Source organism: Bactrocera dorsalis, chromosome 5 (genome assembly GCF_023373825.1).
Source record: "Bactrocera dorsalis isolate Fly_Bdor chromosome 5, ASM2337382v1, whole genome shotgun sequence".
NCBI classification, from domain to species: Eukaryota; Metazoa; Arthropoda; class Insecta; order Diptera; family Tephritidae; genus Bactrocera; species Bactrocera dorsalis.
Genome location: NC_064307.1, coordinates 14,398,068 through 14,424,681, shown reverse-complemented (window position 1 = coordinate 14,424,681; position 26,614 = coordinate 14,398,068). Strand labels below are relative to the sequence as shown.

Sequence of the window (26,614 nt, the reverse complement as noted above, 5' to 3'; positions counted from 1 at the left end):
ACTGCAACATATTCCGCTTGTTAACAACCATTACAATGTTACAATCAATTATGTCGCTTTAACCCTCGCAGCGGGAAAAATGTCGCAAAAAGTCAAATATTATAAAGTTGTTCGAGCGGTTAAAGTGGGAAAAATTATTAATTGTTTAATTAAGCTTTTATTGCATTTTGTCATTTTCCTTAGCTTTGTGCTTGGTTATTTGTGTTGGTCTCCCCGGGGGTGCCGGAATGTCATAGCAACGCCTTTGTAACTAATTTGATTTACGTTGTAATTGCAGTTGAGTGGCAGAAAGGGTGCAAGAGCCATAGACGGTTGCATAAAACACATAGAAAAAGGAGCAAAACAGTGGAGCAGATTGACTGCAGATTGAGAGAAGGCAGCAACAAGTTTTCTAAGAATGATTAAAACGTTTGCGAAACAATTAAAAAATGAGACAAAATTGTCGAGTATTAAGAAGAAATTTTATGAAAAAGAAGAAGTAGAGTGGTAATAAATAAAGAAATAAGGGAGAGCTAAGATCGGGTGCAACATGAAACACGCCTGCAATTAGTGAGAAGTATAAACAAATGATTACAATTTTGCCTGAAAGAAACGACCCTATAGAGTTTGGTTGACATAGCTATAGTAGTTTCCGAGATATGTACAAAAAACTTTTTTGGGGGCGGGCCACGCCCACTTTCCAAAAAAATTACGTCCGAATATGCCCCTCCCTAATGCGATCCTTCGTGCCAAATGTCACTTTAATACCTTTATTTATGGCTTAGTTATGACACTTTATAGGATTTCGGTTTCCGCCATTTTGTGGGCGTGGCAGTAGGCCGATTTTGCCCATCTTCGAACTTGGCCTTCCTATGGAGCCAAGAAATACGTGTACCAAGTTTCATCACGATATCTCAATTTTTACTCAAGTTACAGCTTGCACGGACAGACGGACCGACGGACAGACAGGAATCCGGATTTCAACTCTACTCGTCACCCTGATCACTTTTTTATACATAACCCTATATCTGACTCTTTTAGTTTTAGTACTTACAAACAACCGTTATGTGAACAAAACTATAATACTCTCTTTAGCAACTTTGTTGCGAGAGTATAAATATAAAAAATGTTGCCAGTGGACTCATAATTCATTACTAGTGGCATATAGGGGTCGATTAAGATCACTTTTGGTATTGAAGCAACTTTCTCTTCTAGCAGTCTCACGCCCATTTATAATAATATGGTATGTTGATTAGTATCCGAAATTCTAACTGAAAGTTAACCGAAAGTTAACAGAAACCTACACCAACTTTAGTGGCTGAAGGTATGTAAGATATAATAATATAGTTTATTCTTCAGTATCCGAAATTCTAACCGAAATTTTGACCGAAAGTCAACTGAAAGTTACCCGATAGTTAACTGAAAGTTATGCGAAAATTAACTGAATGTTAACTGAAAGTTACCCGAAAGTTAACTGAAAGTTATGCGAAAATTAACTGAATGTTAACTGAAAGTTAACCGAAGATTAACCGATAGTTAAGCGAAGACTAACCGATAGTTAACCAAGAGATAACCGAAATTTTACCGAAAGTTAACCGATATCGCTATATATCTACAACATACTTTTGTGGCTGAAGACATGCAACATAAAGTGGGCAGTGCTACGTATTTGGTAAAAATGTTCCACTGATTACATTTTCTTACATCAAATGTTCGTGTTCTAACTGCGTTATTCAACTACCATTCACTTTCAATAGTAAAAAAAAGTATCCTTGTATGAGGTTCGGGTCGGGTTTTACTTAATTTGCGTCAGCGTATTCAATACTCAAGGTTTTCAAGAAATTTTGTTAAGATAACTGTAATACTTTATGAAATATCACCACAAAATTGTTTAGAAAGCGGTACCTCAACCAGTTTTTAGGTATTTATAGATTTGCAAAAATCGAGTTTTGAAGCAGTTAAGATGTATTTCAATCAAAATGCTTTATAGGCGTGGCAACAACCAGACGCCACCCATTTACAAAACCTTGTCTCAAGTTTAATCTTTCAACTAAAGTCATCGCCTCTTTATAACTAGTATCTAATACAGTTGCCAATGTCACAAACAACCTTTAAGTATACAAAACAATACTACTCTTGTGCAACATGTTGCCACAGTGGAAAAAGAGTTAAAAACAGGGGCATTTGGCGCACGGCTGGAAAGTTTTAATTAGCGCCGGGGCGTATGAGTTACTTTGAGAGCGACGTTAATGTGATGTCCCAGCGCACGGCCAGTGCAATTTGTTGGCCGCGAAATGCAAGCGAAAATTCAGCGTCACAACGACAAAGTGCTGACAGCGTCCAAATGGCTCTAGAGACCGCACTGCCAAAGCGAGCAGGCTATGTGAACTTTGTACTACCAGGCAGCTGCCGCGCACAAACGAAATGACTAAACACACATATATACACGCACACTAATACACTGATATATGTACATGCAGATAAAGAATCACATATACATTCACAAAGTCATTTAGGCATTTACGTGTGCCACTACTTACTTAGCTTTAGGTAGCATTGCATGAGGAAGGCATCACCCAGCATGGTGTTTAGCAGACCCATAATGCCCTGCGGGAATTCGGTAATGAGAAAGAGCAACAAAACCGCCAAAAGCATACGCGTCGTGCGATCCGTTTGCTTCTCCTTCTCCAAAGTTTTGCTATTTTTGCGCGGCCGCTGCTCCAACACCTTCCCATTGACGATGGGCTTCATGCCGTTCGCCGCGTTGCTGGTGAGCATTTTGCGTCGGCGTTTGGCCTCCAACAGCGCCACTATCAGACGCACGGAAAGTATGGTAAGTGCGATGCAGGGTATCAGCTTGATGAGCACGCTGTAGATGAGGAAGGTTGAGTTGCGCAGCGATTTATTGTGCAGCGCCAAATCGCTGTGATACAATTTATAGACGGTGATGTTATGGTGCGGCTGCTGCCATGGCGACACGGTTGTGGTTGCTATAGTGGTGAGCGTGGTGGCTGTAGTAACCATTATATCACTCGCATTCCACGATGCGGCAAATGTTGTTGCCGCAGCGCTGCCATTTGTGAAGGATGCATTTCCGGTCGCCCAAGCGGCTGCTGTAACCTGCGCCTGCAATTGCAGCTGCTGCGTTTGATTTGCCATCTCATTGTGGTAATCGATTATGAACTGCGTCAGCGGTTCCGAGTATATGATTTTGCCATGCTCATCGATGGTCTCGAGAAATTCCACAATGGCGGAGACTAAGTAGAAGGATGGCGACACCACCAATATGCAAACAATGTACGCCGTGATGATGGTGAGTATGGTGGTGCGCATGCCGCACCAAATGCTGTTCTTCTGCGGATAGCCGACGGCTATATAGCGCCACACCGCCAACGTGATGGTCAGCCATATGCTAATCGTGTGCAACACTTGTGCGAATATCGAGTGGAATTTGATGAAACACGCCCAGCTGTAGCTGAGGCGTTGCTCGCGTGTCAGCCGCTCGGCGAGTATGTAGTCGTGTGTAGTGTATGGTATATACTCGATCATGACGGCGAGGTCGGCCACTGCGAGGCCGGTGAGTATGGCATTGGTGGGGGAGCGCATCTCCTTGCGCGTCAGCACGATTATGTTGAGTGTGTTCGCCACAGTGCCGAGTATGCAGACGATGAGCGAGATGTAGCCATGCCAAATTTTGTAGCTGCAATGGAAGAGCAGTTAGAGATATGAAGTATATGTTGAAAAAATATGGTTTGGACAAGAATCAGTAATTAAATTATATTAAACTATTAAATTAAATTAAATTAAATTAAAAAAAATTAAATTAAATTAAACTAAATAAAAATTAACTATAATAAAATGAATTAAGCTCTGCTTGGTCGCAGTTATTGTAATTCCACAGAGAATCCCAGACGTGTACTGCGTATGAGTAACCTAAAGTCGTTCAGTGAAAAGTTTCCAATATGGTCATACACTGCGTATGAGATATAAATGCCGGTATGTAATATAAAACAAAATAAAATAAAATAAAATAAAATAAAATAAAATAAAATAAAATAAAATAAAATAAAATAAAATAAAATAAAATAAAATAAAATAAAATAAAATAAAATAAAATAAAATAAAATAAAATAAAATAAAATAAAATAAAATAAAATAAAATAAAATAAAATTAAATTAAATTAAATTAAATTAGACAGACAGTGCGATATTGTTGTAGAAATATTTTTTTTGTCAGTTTTAGATTGAAAAGACTTGAAATTTTTAACTTTATTTTATTTTTTGGGTTTTTCTGCATGCTTTGCATTTTAGATGGTCGTTGAGATAGTTATTTATTAACTTTACAAAAACACAGAATATAGAAAATGGATTAAAAATATGACATTTTTGTGACACTTCAAAAATCTCCTGAAATTCATGCCTTCAGATTAGAATACTCATTAAGTTTCGTCATAAAAGAAAAATAAACTTTTATGCAGATCTTCACCTTCATTTTGAACGGCCAGTTTGACTGGCAGCTAATTATTCCAGTTATCTGATTTAAAAAGGATTCGAAGATGTGGCTTTGGCAATAATTTTATGAAGAATTCAAGAATCCAAATAAAAATGTGTCTATACAAGAAATTGATTTAGTATGGCAACTGTATTTTGTAATTCTCCGATAGCAGCGATTTTGATAAATGAGCTGCCTCTTGATGATTGTAGTAATTTTTTTATTGTTAAAAAAAAATATTATTTCTTAAAAAATTTTTAATAATTTTCTGAATTTTCAAAAAATATTATTTCTTAAGAAAATTTTAATCATTTTCTAAGTTTTCAAAAAAATAATTATTTCTTAAGAAAGTTTTATAACTTTTTGAATTTAGAAAAAAAAAAAATTCTTTAAAATATTTTAATAATTTTTTGAATTTTCAAAGAATATTATTTCAAAAGAAAGTGTAAGTAATATCCTGAGTTTTCAAAAGAATTTTTGGTGCTTTCTCTTTCAAAAATATTTTATTTCTAAAGAAAATTTTATAATTTTTTGAATTTGAAAAAAAAATTTATTTGTTTAGAAATTTAAGTGATTTTCTAAATTTCCAAAAAAAAATTATTTGTTATGAAAATATTAATAACTTTCTGAATTTTCAAAAAAAATATTGTTTCTTAAGAAATTTTAATTTTTATTTCATAAAACTGAAAAATCGAATAAACTTTTGCTTACGCTGACAAATTAAAATTAATTTATCTCAAAAAATTTTGAAAAAATTAAGTTTCAAGGCAAGAAAAGCTCTTCAAAATGCAATTTTGTGTCCATTTTATGGCACAAGCATCAAATCCATCTCCCACATGTGAATAAAGTATGTCAGCAGAAGAGAAATGCAAATGCAACCACAGTCATAAACACATCAGCAGTGCAACACACACACACACAAAAGCAATTATGCGTGTTTACGGCCAACCGTTTGTCTCCACTAACTCTTGCTACTGCGAATTTTGCTTTATTTATTAATTTTGCGCTGCAAATGTATTTCGTTGCGTATACGCCGTGTACGCCGCGGCAAGCACATTTGCGGTTCGTTAATTGCTTCCGAGCAATCCACTTCCAGCGCTTTCCGCCCCCAACGCAACACACCACAACACACCGTCTAACATTACATGCTCTCTACGCGACGTGGCAAAAACCATTAACGTGTTTGCATGCGTGTAATTGTGTGTGTTGGTGTTGTTGCGTGTTCTGACACACACAGCAAAGACACAGTGATTGTCGTATTTGAGCTCTCACTGCGTGTTTTAGTTGTTGTCACACGTTTACGTTTATGCACGTAATGTGCTTACGTTGTACCCGCACAGTTGTGTGCTGTTCTGCTGTTGTTGTTTTTGGTGTGTGAGTGCGCTGGCATTTAATGTCTACATTAATGTGTTGACATTATAAAAACTTTGTTGCCAATGCCATGTGCGCGCGTTCGTATCTTCCTACCTTGTTTGTGCTAATGCAATTGCCGAGCGGCTGCTTTGTTCATTTCGCGCATGTGTGCGTGTGTGCTGCGTGCGCATTGTCAGAGTAAATGTTCTTGGCGTGCTATTTGGCGCTTGTTCGCTTGCCACGTGTGGTAAGGAGCATCATTTAATTTAATTACACTCACATATGCAATAAACTTGTAAATATGCGTAGATGTGTGTGTGCAACTGGCATGATACTCACTGGTACAAGAGGATGTATAATGGCTTCATTAATGATTTGAGACATTAAGCAGTAAAAAACAGAGACATTGATTATTTTCCGCTTTGTCAACACAATTATAATTTCGCGTACTTCTTGATAGAATTTGAACAGCGTTTTTGTGACCAAGTATATTAATATATATGTATTTTTCTTTCATATCGGAAACGATAATCATCACAGGAAAAATTGTCGAACACAACTATGCTATAACAAGAGCCTGTCAAAACTCAATGGCCAAGGCTTCCCACAGAAAACATAAAGCAGCAGTTTACACTAGTGAACTGAAAATATCGCCCACTCCGGCACATGCCGCATCCTATATCAATACAAAGCAGCAAAAAAGGAGCTGAAACACGTGTTCGATAATACCGAAAGGAAAAAATAGGAGGAATTACGCTAGCAGGTTGACAAAACCCCCTGGTGTCTTGGGTAAAAAATAGTAATGAGGAAACTCGGTGTTCGCGGAAAGACACCTGACTTAACCGCTGCCAAAATAAATTACATCGCAAAAGCACTCTCCCCACATACGAAAAAAGAGCTGGTGATACAGATCAGACTGAAAATCTCCCAATTTACTCTCGAAGAGCTGTAACTAGCCACTGACAAGCTCAAGGTCAACAAATCACCCAACCACGACGGGATCACAACAGAAGTCCTGAAAATAATCGCAGCAGAGCGACCGGCAGTACTATTGGATATATACAACGCTTGCCTCGCAGCCGGTATATTCACTGAACCTAAAAAAAGGCTACGCCTGGTGGTAATCAGTAAGGCAAAAGAGGATCCCAACTTGCCATCAGCATACCGTCCTCAATGCATGGCTGGCACAGCTGAAAAGCTCTATGAAAGGCTAATTAAACCCAGTCTCTAAGAGGCTTTCAACGAAGCTTGAGGACTCACTCACAGCTTAGATGGCATAAATGCATAAATAAAGAATAGTGCTGCCGCCGACTTGAGATATCCGAAACGCCTTCAACAGCGCTAGATGGGTAAATATGATCGAGGCTTTCGAAAAAAGCTTTAAAATCCCCGACTACTTCAGAGCTGTGATGCGGAGCTGCCTTAGAAACAGAAAACTGCTGTATAAACTACAAAGGGATGACGGCAGATAGCGGTCACGTTAAAAGCAGAAGGATACCTTCTAGGTCCAGACTTGTGGAACATCAGTTATGACACTATACAAAAACTCGAAATGCCAAACGAATCGTACTTAATTGGCTCCGTGGACAATATTGCAGCAGTAACTGCAGCAACTAACTATTTCTCACCTTTTAACTCTTTAAATGTATTTTAATAACACACCCATATCTAATTGCATATAACTGGATATTTACCTGGTGTGAAAATTATCGAGGCCGCTGCCACAGTAAATCGTCTGTGATTCATTGGATGCCATTATGTTGATGTCATTTAATTGTCGTTGTTTGTGGAAGCTTCAGTTAACAGCTGTGCTTTGAGGTTGCCACTGTGATTAAATGAGGTTTCGTTGCCACCCGCAGGTGCGTTACTCGTTGCATTTAATTTCTATTATAAACTGCAAGTACCGTTTTAATTATAGCTCAGCATGCACACTTTGTGTTGAAAGTCGGTTCGTGCTGCGTTTATTTTCACAGCGGACACCTGAAAATGCAGGAGATATACTTGTATGTAGTTTAAAATATCCAATTATAAAAGTATATTTATTTATAAATATGAAAGTTTAAAATACAAGGCAGGCTTTGTTGAAAATGAAATTAATGGCAACACTGTTGTAACTGCTACTTATGTTAGATGTAAGTTTTAAAGGATTAAAATATTAACTTTACTTTGGCTTTTTTTAAATTAAAATCTTTTTAAGTACTTGTATTTGGCCACCCTAGATTCATTTATTCATGATTTCAGTCATTAGTTTTTAGAAAATATTACAGAGATTGGTAAATCTACTATAAAAATCATTATAGAATTATATAAATACCATACATTCCAAAAATGATCCTTATTGGATATTTTTTTCGTTTTTGAATTGGAGACGGTTACAAATTTGTTAAAGTTGGCAACGCTGCCCAAATTTTTTTTTAACAAGGCTTTTATTGTATAAACCTTCCCACTTCTTAAACGTATTTTATTGTAAATTTGGTTCTTGAAGATTTTAAGTTAACATATTTGTGAAAATTGGCAACAATGCACAGTATTTTTTTTTGACGAGACTGTTTGTTTAAGTAAATTTTTCTAAAGTAAATTGTTCCAAATTTAATTTTTCCACATTTATACCAAATTTTTCCGAAAATTTGTTTTTTCATTTCATAATGTCAAAAATTTGTGAAAGTTGCCAACGCTGCTTAAATGCTGTTCTAACAAGATTGTGCAAAAATAAACGTTCTCAGTTTTAAAAGTATTTTATTGTAAACCTGGGTTTTGAAATTTATAAGATAACAAACTTGTGAAAATTGGCAACACTGCACAAGAATTTTTTTTTTACGCGACTGTTCTAAAGTAAATTTTACAATATTTAAAACGTGTTTAATTGAGAATTTCGTTTTGTTTATTTGATAAGGATACTTTTACAATTATAAGAGGTGGCAACATTGCATCATTTTTCTAAGTAAATTGTGCAAAATTTGAAACTTGTTTAATTGCGAGTTCCTTTTTTTAATTTGATAAGTATACTAATTTTTGAGGGGTGGCAACACTGCACAAACAAATTTTTTTTACGAGACTCTTCTAAGTGAATTTTTCATGATTTAAAATATGTTTAATTGCGAATTTCGTTTTTAATTTCATAAGCTTACTCATTTTTGAGAGGTGGCAACACTGCATATTTTTTTGTATGAAACTTTTCTAAGTAAATTTTGCAGCACTTAAAATCGTTTTAATTGTGTATTTCTTTTTTTATATGATAAGGCTACTAATTTATGAAAGGTGGCAACACTGCGAAAACATGTTTCTATATGTAACTGACATTAAGTAAATTTTTCAACATTTTCGCAAACTGATTTTGCCACATTTTATTTTGGAATTTTACACGGTTTGTCTTTTGCGAAAGCTGGCAACCCTACACGCTTGTTTGTGACTGTTCATTTTTCATTTTTCAGTTGGCTATATTTCAAACCTTAATTGTTGGAAATGTTTTTTTTTTATATAATAAAGTTTGAAGGATGGAGTCATGTGTAGAGGTTCACGCAAATGAGGAAAGTTTTCTAAGCGTCATTCTCTTGGGAGTGACTAGAAATGTTCCTTTTACATATGGTTCAAGCAGCTTACGACTTTTGGTCTTAGACCAAGTATCCTCTGGGAGCTTAAAAACATTCTTTTGAAGGCGAGTTAAAGTGAGAAGGCGATATATTCACCTCCAGGGTTGTGCGCTGGGTTTGGGATCCGCCACGTAAAAACCTCCCCCAATGAAAAACAACACACAGCCTCGGATGAGAGACCCCCCTTTTGATGACGACCATGGCAAACGAAATAAGGACTATGATTTGAGGGCATGCACCTGGAATGTCCGGTCCCTTAATTGGGAAGGTGCCGCTGCCCAGCTGGTAGATGTCCTCGGAAAGATAAAGGCTGACATCACCGCCGTCCAAGAAATGCGATGGACGGGACAAGGACAGAAACGAGTAGGTCCTTGTGACATTTACTACAGTGGCCATATAAAGGAGCGCAAGTTTGGTGTTGGATTCGTGGTGGGAGAGAGACTCCGTCGCCGAGTACTATCATTCACTCCGGAGAATGAACGTCTAGCCACAATCCGCATCAAAGCGAGGTTCTTCAACATATCGCTGATTTGCGCCCACGCCCCGACGGAAGAGAAGGACGATGTGACCAAAGATGCTTTTTATGAGTGCTTGGAGCGCACTTATGAGAGATGCCCCCGCCACGATGTCAAAATCGTGCTTGGCGACTTCAACGCCAGGGTGGGCAAAGAAGGTATCTTTGGCACTACGGTCGGTAGATTCAGCCTCCACGAGGAAACATCCCCAAATGGGTTGAGGCTGATCGACTTCGCCGGGGCCCGAAATATGGTTATCTGTAGTACTAGATTCCAGCATAAGAAGATACATCAAGCTACCTGGCTGTCTCCGGATCGAAAAACCACCAACCAGATCGATCATGTTGTGATAGACGGAAGACACGTCTCCAGTGTTTTAGATGTGCGTGCGCTCCGAGGACCTAACATTGACTCGGACCACTATATTGTTGCAGCCAAAATTCGCACCCGCCTCTGTGCAGCAAAAAACGCACGCCAACAAACACAAGGAAGGTTCGACGTCGAGAAGCTGCAATCACAACAGACAGCCGAACGATTTTCTACTCGGCTTGCACTCCTGCTCTCTGAGAGCACTCGTCAACAATTGGTATAAGGGAACTGTGGTATGGCATTTCAAACTCCTTACGTACAGCTGCAACCGAAACCATTGGTTTTCGGAAAGTGCAAAAGAACAGCTGGTACGACGAGGAGTGCCGTGTCGCAGCGGAGAGAAAACAGGCTGCCTACCTCGCAACGTTACGATCGACCACAACACGTGCGGGATGGGACAGATACCGAGAGTTGAAGAGGGAAGCGAGACGCATTTGCAGACAGAAGAAAAAAGAGGCCGAAATGCGTGAGTACGAACAGCTTGATAAGCTGGCCGACAGGGGTAATGCTCGAAAATTCTACGAGAAAATGCGGCGGCTTACAGAAGGTTTCAAGACCGGAGCATACTCCTGTAGAACCCCCAAAGGTGATCTAGCCACCGATGCCCAGAGCATACTTAGATTATGGAGGGAACACTTCTCCAGCCTGCTGAATGGCAGTGAACACATAACACCAGGAGAAGGCGAACCCGATACCCCAATCGATGACGATGGAGCAGACGTTCCATTACCCGGCCATGAAGAAGTTCGAATAGCAATTGCCCGCCTGAAAAACAACAAAGCGGCAGGGGCCGACGGATTGCCGGCCGAGCTATTCAAACACGGCGGCGAAGAACTGATAAGGAGCATGCATCAGCTTCTTTGCAAAATATGGTCGGATGAAAGCATGCCCAACGATTGGAATTTAAGTGTGCTATGCCCAATCCATAAAAAAGGAGACCCCACAATCTGCGCCAACTACCGTGGGATAAGCCTCCTCAACATCGCGTACAAGGTTCTATCGAGCGTATTGTGTGAAAGATTAAAGCCCACCGTCAACAAACTGATTGGACCTTATCAGTGTGGCTTCAGACCTGGTAAATCAACAACCGACCAGATATTCACCATGCGCCAAATCTTGGAAAAGACCCGTGAAAGAAGAATCGACACACATCACCTCTTCGTCGATTTTAAAGCTGCTTTCGACAGTACGAAAAGGAGCTGCCTTTATGCCGCAATGTCTGAATTTGGTATCCCCGCAAACTAATACGGCTGTGTAAACTGACATTGAGCGGGACCAAAAGCTCCGTCAGGATCGGGAAGGACCTCTCCGAGCCGTTCGATACCAAACGAGGTTTCAGACAAGGCGACTCCCTATCGTGCGACTTTTTCAATCTGCTGCTGGAGAAAATTATTAGAGCTGCAGAACTGAACCGAGCAGGTACAATCTTTTATAAGAGTGTACAGCTGCTGGCGTATGCCGATGATATTGATATCATCGGTCTCAACACCCGCGCCGTTAGTTCTGCTTTCTCCAGACTGAACAAGGAAGCAACGCAAATGGGTCTGGCAGTGAACGAGGGCAAGACGAAATATCTCCTGTCATCAAACAAAACAGTCGTCGCACTCGTGACTTGGCACTCACGTCACTGTTGACAGTCATAACTTTGAAGTTTTAAACAATTTTATTATGTTGGACGCTCTTTTTAAATGATCTGCACTCGTTCTTCTTTATCTTCAACATGGCCGCAGATCGTGCTGCCACACTCTTTTATTTATAATAAGATACATAATTTACAGATTTATGATGTTACCACAATATATAATTTACATATTTATAATGCTGCCACAGTTCGACCATCCTGACATGTAATCGTCCCGATTACGCTTTCATTAGGGAGACTATGGTTTAACCAAGGCTTCATGTTTGCTACTTCCCATATTCCTTCATATGGAATTTGGCTAAGTTGAAATCCCTCGACATCTCTAAGTATATACCTGTCATTAGGAAGTATTTTGCAAACTCTATAAGGACCTTTAAACTTGGGGGCAATCTTTTTACATGCACCTGGATTACTTATATAATTCTTTACCATAACATAATCTCCTTCCATATACTTTCTTTGTGTCCGATGTTTATCTTTCAGCAATTTATTATAATTTTGAGACTTTGAAATATTTTCTGCTGCCTTATCCCTAATATCTGCTAAGTTACGTTCATTATTATTCAAATCATTTTCTTCTAGTCTTTCTCTGAGAAAGTCAACGACAGTTCCCCTTTGTGAAACTCCAAAAAGTAGTTCGCTTGGAGTTGTGCCTATACTTCGATGCATCGTATTGTTTAAAGCATACTCTATGTCCGGTAAAGTTTTTGTCTAAGCTGAAATTAAAGCCACCGCTGGTTAATTTTGCTATCATTGGAGCAAGACTACGATTAACGCGCTCCACCTGTCCATTGGCTTGTGGCGATCCTGTCGCAATTTTTACATGTTTTACGTTATTTGTTTTCAAAAAATTTTCAAAATCTTTTGATGTAAACGCACTGCCTCGATCAGATATCAATACCTTTGGACGACTGTAACTACTAAAATACAATTTTAAACAGCTCATGACCTCCCTGGTGCCTGCTGAACACACCGCATATAACTTAACAAATTTAGTGAACCCATCTATTACCAAAAATACATATTTTTTCTTAGAATGTTTAAATGACACTGGACCGAAGTGATCCACATGAACAGTTTCGAAAGGTACGTTTCCTTTGGGTATATTATGTAAGAGGCCCTCATGTTTCCCACTCTTCGAGGAAAAGGCAATACACTTTAGGCAATTTGAGATATATTGTTTAATTTTCTCCTTCATTTTGGGAAACCAATATGACTTTATTATAGCACTGAAAACTTTATCACTTCCCATATGACCCATTTCATCGTGATACTTTCTCAATAAATGTTCTTCCATCTCATTTGGTATATAAAATAGTATATTTTGTCCGTTTTTTCTATAAACTAAGCCATTCCGCATTTCAAAAACACCATTTTCCTTGTTTTCCAATTCCCCCGGATTTCAATAATTTTCCTATCTCGATTTTGGCAAATTGACAGATTTTGCTCAAACGTATTTTCTTCAAGAACTAAGATATTTGAAGTGCGACTAAGTGCGTCCACATGGAGCATTCTATTTCCATTACGGTGTTCGAGAACATATTGAAAATTTTGCAATTCGAGTGCCCACCTGGCTATTCTTGGATTTACTTCCTTCTTATTTAAAAGTTAGCATGAGTGAATTGCAATCAGTGACTATCTTAAATTTCAATCCTTGAAGATATACCCGAAATCTCCGAAGTGCATAAATAATTGCAAGTGTTTCCCAGCTCAAAGCTGTGGTATTTAGATTCGGGCTCGCTGGTACGTTTCGAAAAATAAAAGACTGGGTGAAATTTGTCGTCACTCTTTTTTTGTAATAATATTGCACCAAATCCCCGAGAGCTGGCATCGCAATGCAGCTCTGTATCATCTCTTGGGTCGTAAATCGCTAAGATAGGAGACCCAATTAATTTATTTTTAAGTTTCTCAAAACACTGTAACTCGTCTTCCCCAAATGTAAATTTAACATTCTTTTTTATTAGTTTGTACAGAGGCTGAGCTTCTCGCGAAAAATCTTTAACGAATCTTCTAAAGTATGAGCATAAGCCCAAAAAACTGTGTACAGCTTTTGTGTTACTGGGTATAGGAAAATTCACTATAGCTTCTACATTCTTTTCATCCGGTAGAATACCTTTACTCGAAATGTTATATCCTAAATAGCGTATTTCTGACTCCATAAATCGGCATTTATCTAACCTCAATTCCAATTTGTTTTGTACTAACTTATTAAAAACTTCCTGCAAAATGTCTAAATGTTCTTCTTCATTACTTGTAGCTATCATGATATCGTCTAAATAAATAGCAATTTTCTCTGCTCGAATCAGATCATCGAAAACATGACTAACAAACCGCTGGAATGTTGAAGGTGCATTTTTCAGACCGAAAGGCATTTTCAAAAACTCGTACTGCCCCATCGGTGTTACAAAAGAAGTGTATTTAATCGAATCTTCAACCATATCTACGTGATAGAACGCACTCTTTAAATCCAATAACGAAAAAATGCATTTATTTGCTAGTCTATCTAACAGATCATCAATAAGAGGCAAGGGATAGTTATCTTTCAATGTTATCTTATTCAAAACTACGAAAATCCACACATAACCTTATATCACCTGTTTTTTTCCTTACTAAAACAATGGGGGAAGAATATTCTGACTTACTCGGCCTAATTATCTTGGTTTGCATTAAGTCATCTAAAACAACCCTAACTTGTTGTTTTTCACTGTATGACAGTCTTCTTGGAGGACAATTAAAAGGTTTTTCTGTACTCAACAACAGTTTCATCTCACATCTAATTTTTGGCGTATCGGGGCGCTTACAGCACATATAATAATCTTGAAATATTTGCAGAAATTTTTGTTTTGCATAGACACTTACATTATCATTTTTTATATAAACATTAGGAGTTTTTGTTTAAGTTTTCAATACTTGTTTGTATTTCACAGATATTTTTGTGTTATCAAATTGAATTTTCATTAATCTTTGACACTCTTCATCATATGTGTTATTTTCGACTTTGAAATTCGAATCTATTTCTTTACATTCTAATTTTAAATTAGATTTACTTAAAAAAGTCTCTTCCTAAAATAATTGGATGAGTCATTGTTTCATTTGTTACAACTAACATCGTTAATTCAATTCTTTTATTTTGAAAAAAATAAAACTGTTTACATTTCCGACAATAGATAATGGACTTTTGTTTATACCACTATATTTTAAAAATACATTGTTCTTTCTGTTTATTACTACATCTGGTACGAACTGTTGGCGAACAAAGCTAATGGGGCTTCCCGTATCAATTAATGATCCTAATAAAGTTTTTATAAGTAAATTTAGAATTAATAAATACATAATTTAAAAACCTTACATATTCATCGCCTTCCATCAATTCTGTGACATGTTGTACAGGGCGGCTCTTCCTTTGTGGACAATTTGCTGCTAAATGGCCAACTTCAGCGCATACATGACAAGCACCAAGCTCTCGTTTGGGTTTTCGGCATACACTTGCTAAATGGCCAACGGAGTTGCAATTGTAGCATCTCACGACTCTTGTTGTTTGTTGTCCATTATTCGACTGCTCATGTTGATTGTCTGCTGTCATTTTCTTTGATATATATCGTGGCAATTGAATATTTCTAAACGCTTCTAACAATTCATATTTGTCATGAAATCGTTGCATTTTAGCTTGCGAACGTAAAGTGTTATCCGGAATACCATCAATTAGATATTCTACAAGTTCATCTTCACCAATTAGAATTCTATTTGCCAGAATTAGTTTTTCTTGGAAATATTCTCGAAACGATTCGGTAGTCAACCACTGCCTGATTTCAAACTTTTTCTTTAGCATCAAATTGCTTGTTTTTTCTTCAAACAGCGAGCTCATTTCCTTTAAGAACTTGTCGATTGGCATTAAAATCAAGTCATCTCGAGAATGTAACCACTTTAGCGCATTGCCTTTTAATTTATTTGCAATTAATGCTCTAGGTTGTTATCATCAAGTTGGTAAAACACTCTGGATATTTTTTAGTTGTGCTTGCCATAGCTTAAGGCATTCACCACTACCAGAAAATTCAGATATAAGTTCTTTAACATCTGCGAACTTTTGCTTATTGGAAATGTTTTTGTTTGATTATCACTATTTCTCAACTGTTCTTTTTCTCTCATTAGAAGTTCATTTTCCATCTTCTTTAGTTCACACTCACGCTTCAACAATTCTAATTCGATTTTTAAAAGTCGCCACTCGTTTGCATCACACTCTTTTTGTTTCTTTTCAACACTCGTTCGATTACTTGCGTCATATTGTGGTACAATCCCATTGCTAAATTCACCACACTCCTCGGTGATGTTTATACTGCTCGCTCCTTCGTTGATTTCATCAGCTTGTTCTTTTTCCGCAATGATGGCTTGCGTACAGTCAACGTCAGCGTCAACGTCAACCATGGAGTTTCGAAAATTTCCACGAAGCTCCTCAGGAATTTTTTGTAGGCGAACAATTAGTTCGGCTTTACTACCTGTTGTTTTATGTTTGAGCGAACGCAACCATGATTTTAATTGTTCAACTGTGTATAAACTAAGCGAATCCTCGTTTGATGACATTTTGGGCGCAATACAACCACTTCTGATATTTTAAACAATTTTATTAAGTTGGACGCTCTTTTTAAATGATCTGCACTCGTTCTTCTTTATCTTCAACATGGCCGCAGATCGTGCTGCCACACTCTTTTATTTATAATAAGATACATAATTTACAGATTTATGATGTTACCACAATATATAATTTACATATTTATAATGCTGCCACAAAGTTGTAGATAATTTCGTCTATTTAGGAACCAGCGTTAACACCACCAACAATGTCAGCCTTGAAATCCAACGCAGGATTACTCTTGCCAACAGGTGCTACTTCGGACTGAGTAGGCAATTGAAAAGTAAAGTCCTCTCTCGACGAACAAAAACCAAACTCTATAAGACGCTCATAATTCCCGTCCTGCTATATGGTGCAGAGGCTTGGACGACGACAACAACCGATGAGTCGACGTTGCGAGTTTTCGAGAGAAAAGTTCTGCGAAAGATTTATGGTCCTTTGCGCGTTGGCCACGGCGAATATCGCATTCGATGGAACGATGAGCTGTACGAGATATACGACGACATTGACATAGTTCAGCGAATTAAAAGACAGCGGCTACGCTGGCTAGGTCATGTTGTCCGGATGGATGAAAAACACTCCAGCTCTGAAAGTATTCGACGCAGTACCCGCCGCGGGAAGCAGAGGAAGAGGAAGACCTCCACTCCGGTGGAAGGACCAAGTGGAGAAGGACCTGGCCTCGCTTGGAATATCCAATTGGCGCCACGTAGCGAAGAGAAGAAACGACTGGCGCGCTGTTGTTGACTCGGCTATAATCGCGTAAGCGGTGTCTACGCCAGTAAAGAAGAAGAAAGTTTGAATTTTATGAAAGCTGGTAACACTGTACAGACATTTTTTTCGAGAGAAGCTTCCAAAACATTTTTTTTTAATCTAAACCAGTTTTATTATAATTTTTTTTTATAAATTTGTAAAATCTGGCAACACTGCAGAAAAATTGTTTTACACGGACTACCTTTCATGCTGTTCTAAACTTTTTCCGGTAAAAATTGTATGTGTGAATTTAATCTAGCACATAATTTCACAAGCAACTCTGTTGAATATAAATTCAAAATTTTTGCAGTGCAACACTTTGAAATAACAACTTCAAAGGCGCAGGTAAGCTCGTAGCATTAAAAATAAGTATATAATACACTTATATAATTATACATTTGTTTTCAAGCAGAGATGCTTATGTTGTTATTATCATTTCTTTTGCCGCGCTTCCAACTCAGTGGCATAAAAGCGTAATCGCTGAACGGCGAAATCTCACTTAAGTAGCTTTAAACCGAATAATAGCAGAGATTTCCATAAAAATCGCATAATGATTGAATGACTAATAAAAGAACGTGATTAAGGTAAGCTCGGAAGTATTTCTACGAACTACTGCAATCTACAATTGTCTGCTCGTGAATAGGTTTACGTGATTGGCGAGTTCAAATGATCCAATAAAAGACGGAACGTTGATATTATCGGGAGCAGGTGGTAAACAGTTATTGTAGGATGAATTGAGGAACACAATTGTTAAGTCAACTACTAAATGTTTATTTTTATACGTAAGAAAATGGTATGTGATGCATAGCTGAGTTGCTTTTTAAAAAGGTGGGACATGGCGTATGAGTAACATTGGTGTGAAGAGCAAGAAAGTGCCAGAAAAAACATTTTTATTGCAACTAAAGGTGAAAGGATAAATAAAATTAATTTTATTTTCAACAATTTTTTTTGTAATTTTTTTGTATTTTTTTATTATTTTCAAATGTAAATCAAATATAAATTTTCAATATTTTCCAACTAAATACCACATTAAATGGCCCTTAATTTATCCACTGATGTGCATTATCATTAATACGCATAAACCAGTCTTTATAACGCCTAGCTACAATTCAAAATATTATTCGCACAATCTAAATTAGCTGATCTTCAGCGAGCACTAAGCAGCAACCCCTCCTACTATCAACGCTGGTTATTATAAAAATTGCACACACAAGCAGTGCTGTTGTTGTTTTAGCTGCAAGCACGTTTTTTCAGCTGTTATCTCACTTTATACGCTGTTTGAATTGCCAATGAAACATGAAAGTAATGTATTATCATTGAGCAAGCAGCGCCGCCTAAGCGACAGGAGCAGGAGCGCGGTTGCCATTGACTTTTTGCGCGCAGCTTTGAGTTTTTTTCGCATACTTTTTTCCGTTTATTCCATTTCTTTCAATAATGAACCATCGACAGCATCTTAAGCTGCTTTTTATTTTCTTTATTTGTATTTTTTCTGTGTTTTTTTTCTCTTTCATCGTTTTTCCCAGGCACTCTGGCAGTCTTTGCGCTTCACACGAAAATTTGTTGCGATTCATTGCGTTTCAATGGCAGCAATGATTATCAGTGCAAATATATCAAACTTTATATGCGAATTTAGTCTGCTTTAATGCGATTTCATTAGCATATTTTGAGGCATTAAAAAGTCTAATGCTAAGCACTGTTGAGAGGCATCGTATTGATGAGGCTTATGAATTTCTTAAGAGTTTGTTTTTGATTTCATTACTTTAGGTTAATTTGTAATATTTTTGCTTTGATTTGTATGAAGCAAAGAAAGTTGTTAAAACGAATTTCTAGTGAAATGTTTACTTATTATTGAGTAGTTATTTATTTAGTTAACAACTTGTGCATGTTTTTCAAAACAAGTAAAACGAAAAAATATATGCTTTTGATAAAAGTTTTTGTAAGTATTTGGTTGTAAATTAATAAAGTTTATATTAATTCGATGTTTTCACAAAAACTGGTTACGGTTCATTAGTGATATAGAAAGTGTTTGTATTTTTTACAACACTGGTCTGAGAATTACACTTTTATAATCGGTTATATAATCGTTTATCTAACCATATATATATGACCTGGTCTACGGAAAGGGGGCTTAGGTGTCAAAAAAATCAATTTTCACTTTTTAGTTAATTCGAATGGAAGATGAGAGTTTGTTTATTTTTAACAGCTGTTTTCCCAAAAAAAAAAATATTCGCACGTTAGCTCCCTTTTCATAGACCAGGTCACATATAACCATTTAAATAACCGTTGGCAACATTAGCATTTTTATTGATACAGAAGGAACAAAGGCTATTTCCTCACGCCAATGTTTTCTATGTTAACTAAATGAAGTTCACATTGCTAAAAAAACGTTTTCTACAACAAAAGTATGAAGAAGACTACCGCATCGATTTAACCATTTTTGGTACCTGTAAGTCTTTTATAGAAGTAATAACAGCCGCCCTTAGTTTGCTTTAAATTATAAATTTTAAATTTTCCCTCTGATATATTTTATGAAATACAGATAAAAGTCAATCTTACAGTTAAAAATCATCTTTGCTCTTTATACAAGGGTAAGAGAAGCTTTCGAGAAATTAACTTAGTTTTTATATACACTCGCAAGAGTTTTACTGACTGAGGACCATCCGTACGGGCTTAAGATATCGTCATAATACCGGGCACATGTATTTTGGGCACTTCAAGAAAACCGGATTTTGATGGGTGGATTCGGACTACTTCCATGCCCCAAACAATTATTGCTTCCAGTTACCTATGAAAGGAAATCTGACATAACTTACAATCGACTAATCTATGGTACATCACCAAATTTAAAATCCAAAAAGAATTCAAGAAAAATATTTTAGACACCTTTTGTGGTAGGAATCAGATGATAACAACGAAATAAAAATCTGCTTAAAAAAGTAGTCCAATTCCGGTCTAAAAATTATGCCAAACCAACATAAATTTTCGCGTTCCAAGTTGAATAAGTGGCCTCATGTGCCTGCAACTTTTGTCGAAAATATCAGGCAATTCCAGAACTATCTTTTGGTTACACAGAGAGAATATTTTGCCGATAAAAATACGCCTTTGTTTCAAGACTGTGTTAAATCGCATCAGAAATTTTCTTAGCCCCATATACCTAATACATACATTTATAAATATTTTCAAACTTCTGGTGGACTTCAATATATGAGGCATTTTAATTAAATTGACCATGTCTTCCGGTGATTACATATTGCTGAAATAACATACAATCAGGTCATTACAACCGCTTGCACTCATATACCTAATACAATAATTTCAAACTTCTCGTTGGCTTTATGCAGTAACTATACTGTATATCGACCAATATGTAAGATACCCTAGCAAATTCAGTGTATGTGTAATATTGGATATATGTACAATGATTAACTGTTGAGAATGAGTGAAATCGCCATTAAATTAGCACAAACCCCAAATAATAAATATTCGTCACCTAAAATGCAAAATAACGTACCATCACTTTCCATAAGTTTAAGGGTGAAGGCAAAATGATATAATAGAAACCACTCAAGTTGAAACGAAATTTGAGTTTCGGTTATAAAGTGGTTGTATATTGGTTATATATTGGTTATCATACACTCATTGAAATTTTTAGTTTTCCTTATAAAATGGGTATATATTGGTTATCATATACGTTTTGGTTATATACTCATATTGAAACAAAATTTTAGTTGTGGTTAAAAAAAAGGGGATATATATCGGTTATCATACACCCTTATGGAAACAAAATTTTAGTTTTGGTTATAAAAGGGTTATATATTGGTTATCATACACCCTTATGGAAACAAAATTTTAGTTTTGGTTATAAAATGGTTATATATTGGTTATCATACACTGATTGTAATTTTTGTTTTGGTTATAACATGGGTATATATTGGTATCATATACTCACATTGGTTATCATGATGATACGCTGTGACAAAAACAGGTTTGCATTTATTTTAAGTCTTTATACAGATGACGGCCAGCGTGTAGATTATCTTTATAAAATTGTCGTCAGGGTAATAGCAAATATCTTTATAAAATTCCTGCGAATCATGTTGTCGAGCATACTCGAAAAGTTAAAGCAAACAGTTCAGATATTTCTAGCCCCAAAATTCGAGATATTCTAATGAAATTATTAACTATAATGGAGTTTAGCGCTGAATTTTTGTCATTTTGAGTTACCAAAATTTATCGTTATAGATATGAATTGATCTCGCCCATGGTCTAAACTTAATCAAGGATTTCTGATTCTCTGGTTGAAATTTTTCTTATACTCAATATATTAAATTTAGCTTCTTTGCTTGAGTGATATCAAGTATTTACTCGGCTTTGACCTTGCAAATTGCGAGAGTACGAAAGGTTATGTTATATGCACCTGAACTTAGCCCTGTCGTACTTGTTGATGTCTAACGGCATGGTACCAAACCCGATATTCTGTAATAATTTATAAAATTATTCCTAAACCTATTTTAATAAAGTATTATTAATTAAACCTAAACCAACTAATATATGTGAAATCTTTCAGTCAAGCTACGAAATAGTATAGAAAAATTTAGGTATCGATATAATATATAGTACCGAAAACCAAATAATATTTAAAAGAAGTTAAAAAAAAGAGTATTTATATTTTGACACCAAACACCTGTCGGTTAAATTCAGCAAATTTCAAATTTAAAATACAATTCTTCCTTTAAGTTTTCCTCTTTATATTTGTGTCGCTCGCATTCACCGATTTAAATTCCAATCAATAGTATCATGTTTCTCAAAGCCAGTATTTTTACAACAACAAAAAATGTGCTCACCACAAATTGTAATGCAAATAATAATTGAACTGACACTCTCGTATTTGTGAAATGTGCTAAACACACAATAAAGTAATAAATTCTTATGTCTGTTAAATTAGGTGAAAACTAACGATACCAGTCAAACACATGTACACACACACACACAATTACAATTGCAAGTGTAAATATCAATAACGATTTATGTGTGTGTGTTAATAAGTAACGCACATAAATACAGCTTTGAAATGAAAACACTTTTACACTTCATTAAATGGTGAATATATGTGTGTGTGAATGTATAAATACAAAAATATATATGTATGCAGTATGTATTAGGGTGGTCGTTATTTCTCAAGTTGATTTTTTTTGTAGACGCCAACTGAAGTTGCAGTTTCTAACTGAAAAAAAATAAAAACTTGTTTTCATATATTTAACCTTCTACAGTACACCATGTCGAATTAGTAACTCAGACTTTGTAAGAAATTTGTATGAAGGCTCAGTCCATAGAATGATTTAGCTGCGTATAACTTTTAAAGGAATGATTTTACACAAAAAAAACTTCACAACATAGTTTTAGAGCGGAAAATTTTATAATAGAATATTATGATTTCAAATTTGTAACTTTAATTTTTTAATAGAAAATATCAATGCTTATCAAGTTATATAAACGGGAAGAGAAACATGTTTAAAACACGGTTTAAATTTAAAATTAATTTTTAAGACAAAAGTTGAAACTACATAGGGCGTCTGTAAAAAAACTAGAACAAATTTTTACTTTAGTTTCACCGAAGCTATAATCCATGATGAATGCAAAAAATGCCTTACAAGCACTTGATTTTGTTCGATCAGTTTCTATGTCAGCCATATGCTATAGTGGTGCGATCTGAATAATTTCTTCGGAAATTGTTCCTCAGACAATAATCCATGCAGAATTTCGTGTCGGTACTTAAAAAACAAGTTTTCTATGTAAGAATTGGATTATTAGCCATTACTTTGTTTGACGGCTATATGACACAGTAGCTTGTTATAAGCAATTTCTTAAGAAATTGCTTCGCTAACTGAAAGAATAATTTTGGGCAAATTCAGTGAAGATATCTGCTCTAATAAGAAAGTCATTCATACAAGGACAAAATTTTGATTGTTCGGTTTGCATAGCAGCTATATGATATAGTGGTCCGATTTGAAAAATTTCTTCAGAGATAAATTGTTTTCTTGTACAATAATTTTAGTCAAATTTCGTAAAGATATCTTATTAAACAAAAAAGTTTTAATAATCAGAGCACAACAACAAGCAGCCACCATAAATGCACATACCTTAAGTATAAATACATATATATATATGTTATAGTATATGTATATATAAGTACAAATAACTGCGCGGAAGGAAGAGTCAAAGTAATTAAACTTGAACTTGAACTTAATTTTCTGTCCGAATGCGCAACGGAGTGCAAAGACTTGTCTGTTTGCCGGACGCTATTCAGTAGTCTGCGTTGTTATTACATATATAAATATCTAAACATATTTAAGTATATATTTGTATAGAAACATATAAATATATATACATCTATATATACCAACGCATACATACATAAACGCATTTGTTTACCAACCACCACTATTTATCGAGTAATCGCTGGCATTCAGTCAGCCATGGCAAACATCCAAATTAACAACATTTGCGCTTTTATTAAAGACAAGCACTCACACTCACACATACATACATATAAACATGCTCATATATACCTACACAGGCACATATACACTCTTCCATAAGCGCGTACGTGCCGTTGTTGGCACAGTACATACCGAGCCACTTAATATAATGCAGTTGGCAATGATAGCAGTGACCGGTGAATAAATAAGCGCGGTGGTAGATAGCAGTGCTTTTCGCAGTTGTGGGCGTCATTTCTGCGCAGACAAATGCCGATTGCCTGTCTAAGTAAATATATGCAGAGAGTCAGCTGTTTATTGTTAGTCAATTAGACAACTGAAATTGCCGAGTTGGCAGTGAAGTGCACTTCGGAATGTATGAATTATCATCTATGCCTAATTCAGTTGGATTTCTATTATCATATCACAACAAAGGCGTACAGGTATATATGTTTGGGTAAATATTTGTTATACAGGGACTTGCGAGTAATACGGAAATTGAGCTGGAGATGAATTAAAAAAAATAAATTTATTGGTAACAAAATTATTTCACTTTAAGCTGTGATTTCCACTTTCGTGTCGGAAAAAGAAATTTTTGGAGTTTTTTTTTAAGATGCATTTCTTTTAAACATTTTTTTAATAAAAGTTTATTGATGGTTTTTTAATGTATTTGTTTTAATAGGCGCTCATTATTTTTAGAAAATTTTGTATTTGCTCGATTTCGTGGATTTCCAGGACTTCCGAAAAAGTATCTGCTTGCAAGGAAGATTTTTGGGAGAAAAATTTTTTTTGAGAGAAAATCATTCTTGGGATAAAAAATTTTTTTCAGAATGATTGAAAATTTCAAAATTATTACTTTTGGAAAATTTTGTATTCCTTTGATTTCGCAGACGACTTCCAGAAGGCCTTTCAAAAAAAAAAATATGTGAAAAAATGTATGCTTCAGAGAGGTTGAGGAAATCGAAATTATTACCAAAAACCAAATTCCGTTTATCACTAACTGATAAATATATCTAAAAAGTCGTGTAAATATTTCAAGGTCATCAACTGCTTCGTGGAAATTTTCTTTGTCGACTCTGAAAATATCATTTCACGAATGCTAATATATGGGTTTTAGAGCCGTTAATACTAGAATTTTTCCAAATACACTACTATTTCTAAAACCAGATCCCGAATCAATTTTTGATAATACATAGTAACAAATATACCTATATTTCATACATATCCAAACCAAACCCCGATTTTTGGAAATCCCCAAGCGAATATAACACTTTAATAAAATTTAAACAATAGTTTATATACAAATGATCACTGTTTTCAAATACTTACATGCTTATTGTTACAGTGGCTCCAAAATTGTTTGCGTGTCTTAACACAAACACAATATCTACTCAAACAGATTTCATATTCACATTCATATTCAGTCCCTTCTATAATAAAAGTACTCATAAATTCCCCTTTCAGTTTGTGATATCTTCATTTGATCAATTACGCGTCATCAGTTCGTGAGTTCGCAGTGTGGCTGACCTATGGTAACCATAACACATTCGCTGCTTTCATATATTTTTGGCTGAGAGTGACAGGAGAATCTCCAATCGACAGTTATTAATTACTGAGCCAGCGAGTGACGGTCACAGCGTCCAATTGAAAAGAATGAAAGAATCGTTCACATAAAGGGGGTTGAGTGATGCACGTGGAGTCAATTGCATTCATGCCAAGCTAAAGGCATAAATGAAAGGAAAAATACAGTTGTATTAAAAGTGAACACGTTGAAATTGTTCGCCGTGCACTTGACTGCAGGAAAATAATTAATTATTCAATTAAGGTTTTATAGAAAGAAAAAATATAGGAATTTCCCATTTTTATATAAAATCCTTTTTTAAAATTGTATGTTGCTTCTTCCGGCATTTAATATTATACTCAAGTAAATTTGATAGTTTAAGATATATCTGACAATTTTCGTAAGCGTGCGCACAAATCCAGTTGGCCAATTAAAGTGAAGAAAAGTTCAACAGATTGAAAACACTACAGGCCACCTGGCAGATCCAAGGCATTTCTGACAGGCTTTTCAAATAAAAAATGCTTCAGGTGAATGGAGCAGTCTCTTTAGAAACGTATTTGCCGGAAAATGTAGGAGCTTTCTTGACATGTCATATCGGTCAGTATATGGTATACCCTTAATTTTTCAAATATCAATCTAAAATTTTACACATGCCACTTTCTTCTTAAAAAGCTGTTAATATGTCGGAACCGCCGATATCGCACCACTATAGAATATATCATAGCTGCAATTGGGTTGATCAACTTTCACTATTTGTAAAATTTTTTATTTATTTGACCAGATATTTTCGCGAAGTTTGATACGAATTATTCATCAACACAGCGCTACAATATTGTTCAGTTCGGACTGTTATAGAATAAACTACTGTGAAACCCATTCGACGAAATTTTTTTTTCGAGGTTTATATGACAGTCAGTGACAGCTGCGCGTAATGTCACATCAAAATAACCATTCGTGTTTAGTATGCACTTGTCTTTCTGGAGTACATAAAGCACATTCGGCGATTTTTGCGATGAGTGAAATTATTTCGCTAAGAAGTTCCTTTCAATTTTGTGTGGGGAGTCTAATTTCTGGTGCCGAAACGTTCGGAACGTTGGAAAAGACCTTCGGTGATAATTGTTTGTCAGGAGCGAGTGTTTTTGATTGGTACAAATTATTCAAAGAGTCGAAACCGCGTTGACGACGAATCACGTTCAATGCGGCCATCAACAGATGATCAACATAAAATAAAGGAAATGGTATAGCCAGAGATCTTACTGG

At 35.9% G+C, this 26,614-nt stretch overlaps 2 protein-coding genes across 2 annotated transcripts in view; both read right to left on the bottom strand.

The window, feature by feature from the left end:
* Positions 1-26,614, bottom strand: part of LOC105227954 (probable G-protein coupled receptor 139) — a 208,402-nt gene that overhangs the window by 19,503 nt on the left and 162,285 nt on the right. The window contains exons 4-5 of the mRNA XM_029550954.2: positions 7,519-7,804; positions 2,520-3,679 (exon numbers count right to left, since the gene is read on the bottom strand). Of these exons, the coding sequence (XP_029406814.2) occupies positions 2,520-3,679; positions 7,519-7,580 (1,222 nt within the window). The 5' untranslated portion in view covers positions 7,581-7,804. The remainder of the gene's footprint in view (positions 1-2,519; positions 3,680-7,518; positions 7,805-26,614) is intronic.
* Positions 15,089-15,898, bottom strand: LOC125778989 (uncharacterized). The gene is made up of 2 exons (XM_049459105.1): positions 15,290-15,898; positions 15,089-15,230 (listed from the first exon to the last, which is right to left on the bottom strand). The coding sequence occupies exons 1-2, from the start codon at positions 15,830-15,832 to the stop codon at positions 15,222-15,224; spliced, it is 552 nt and encodes a 183-aa protein (XP_049315062.1). The 5' UTR covers positions 15,833-15,898; the 3' UTR covers positions 15,089-15,221.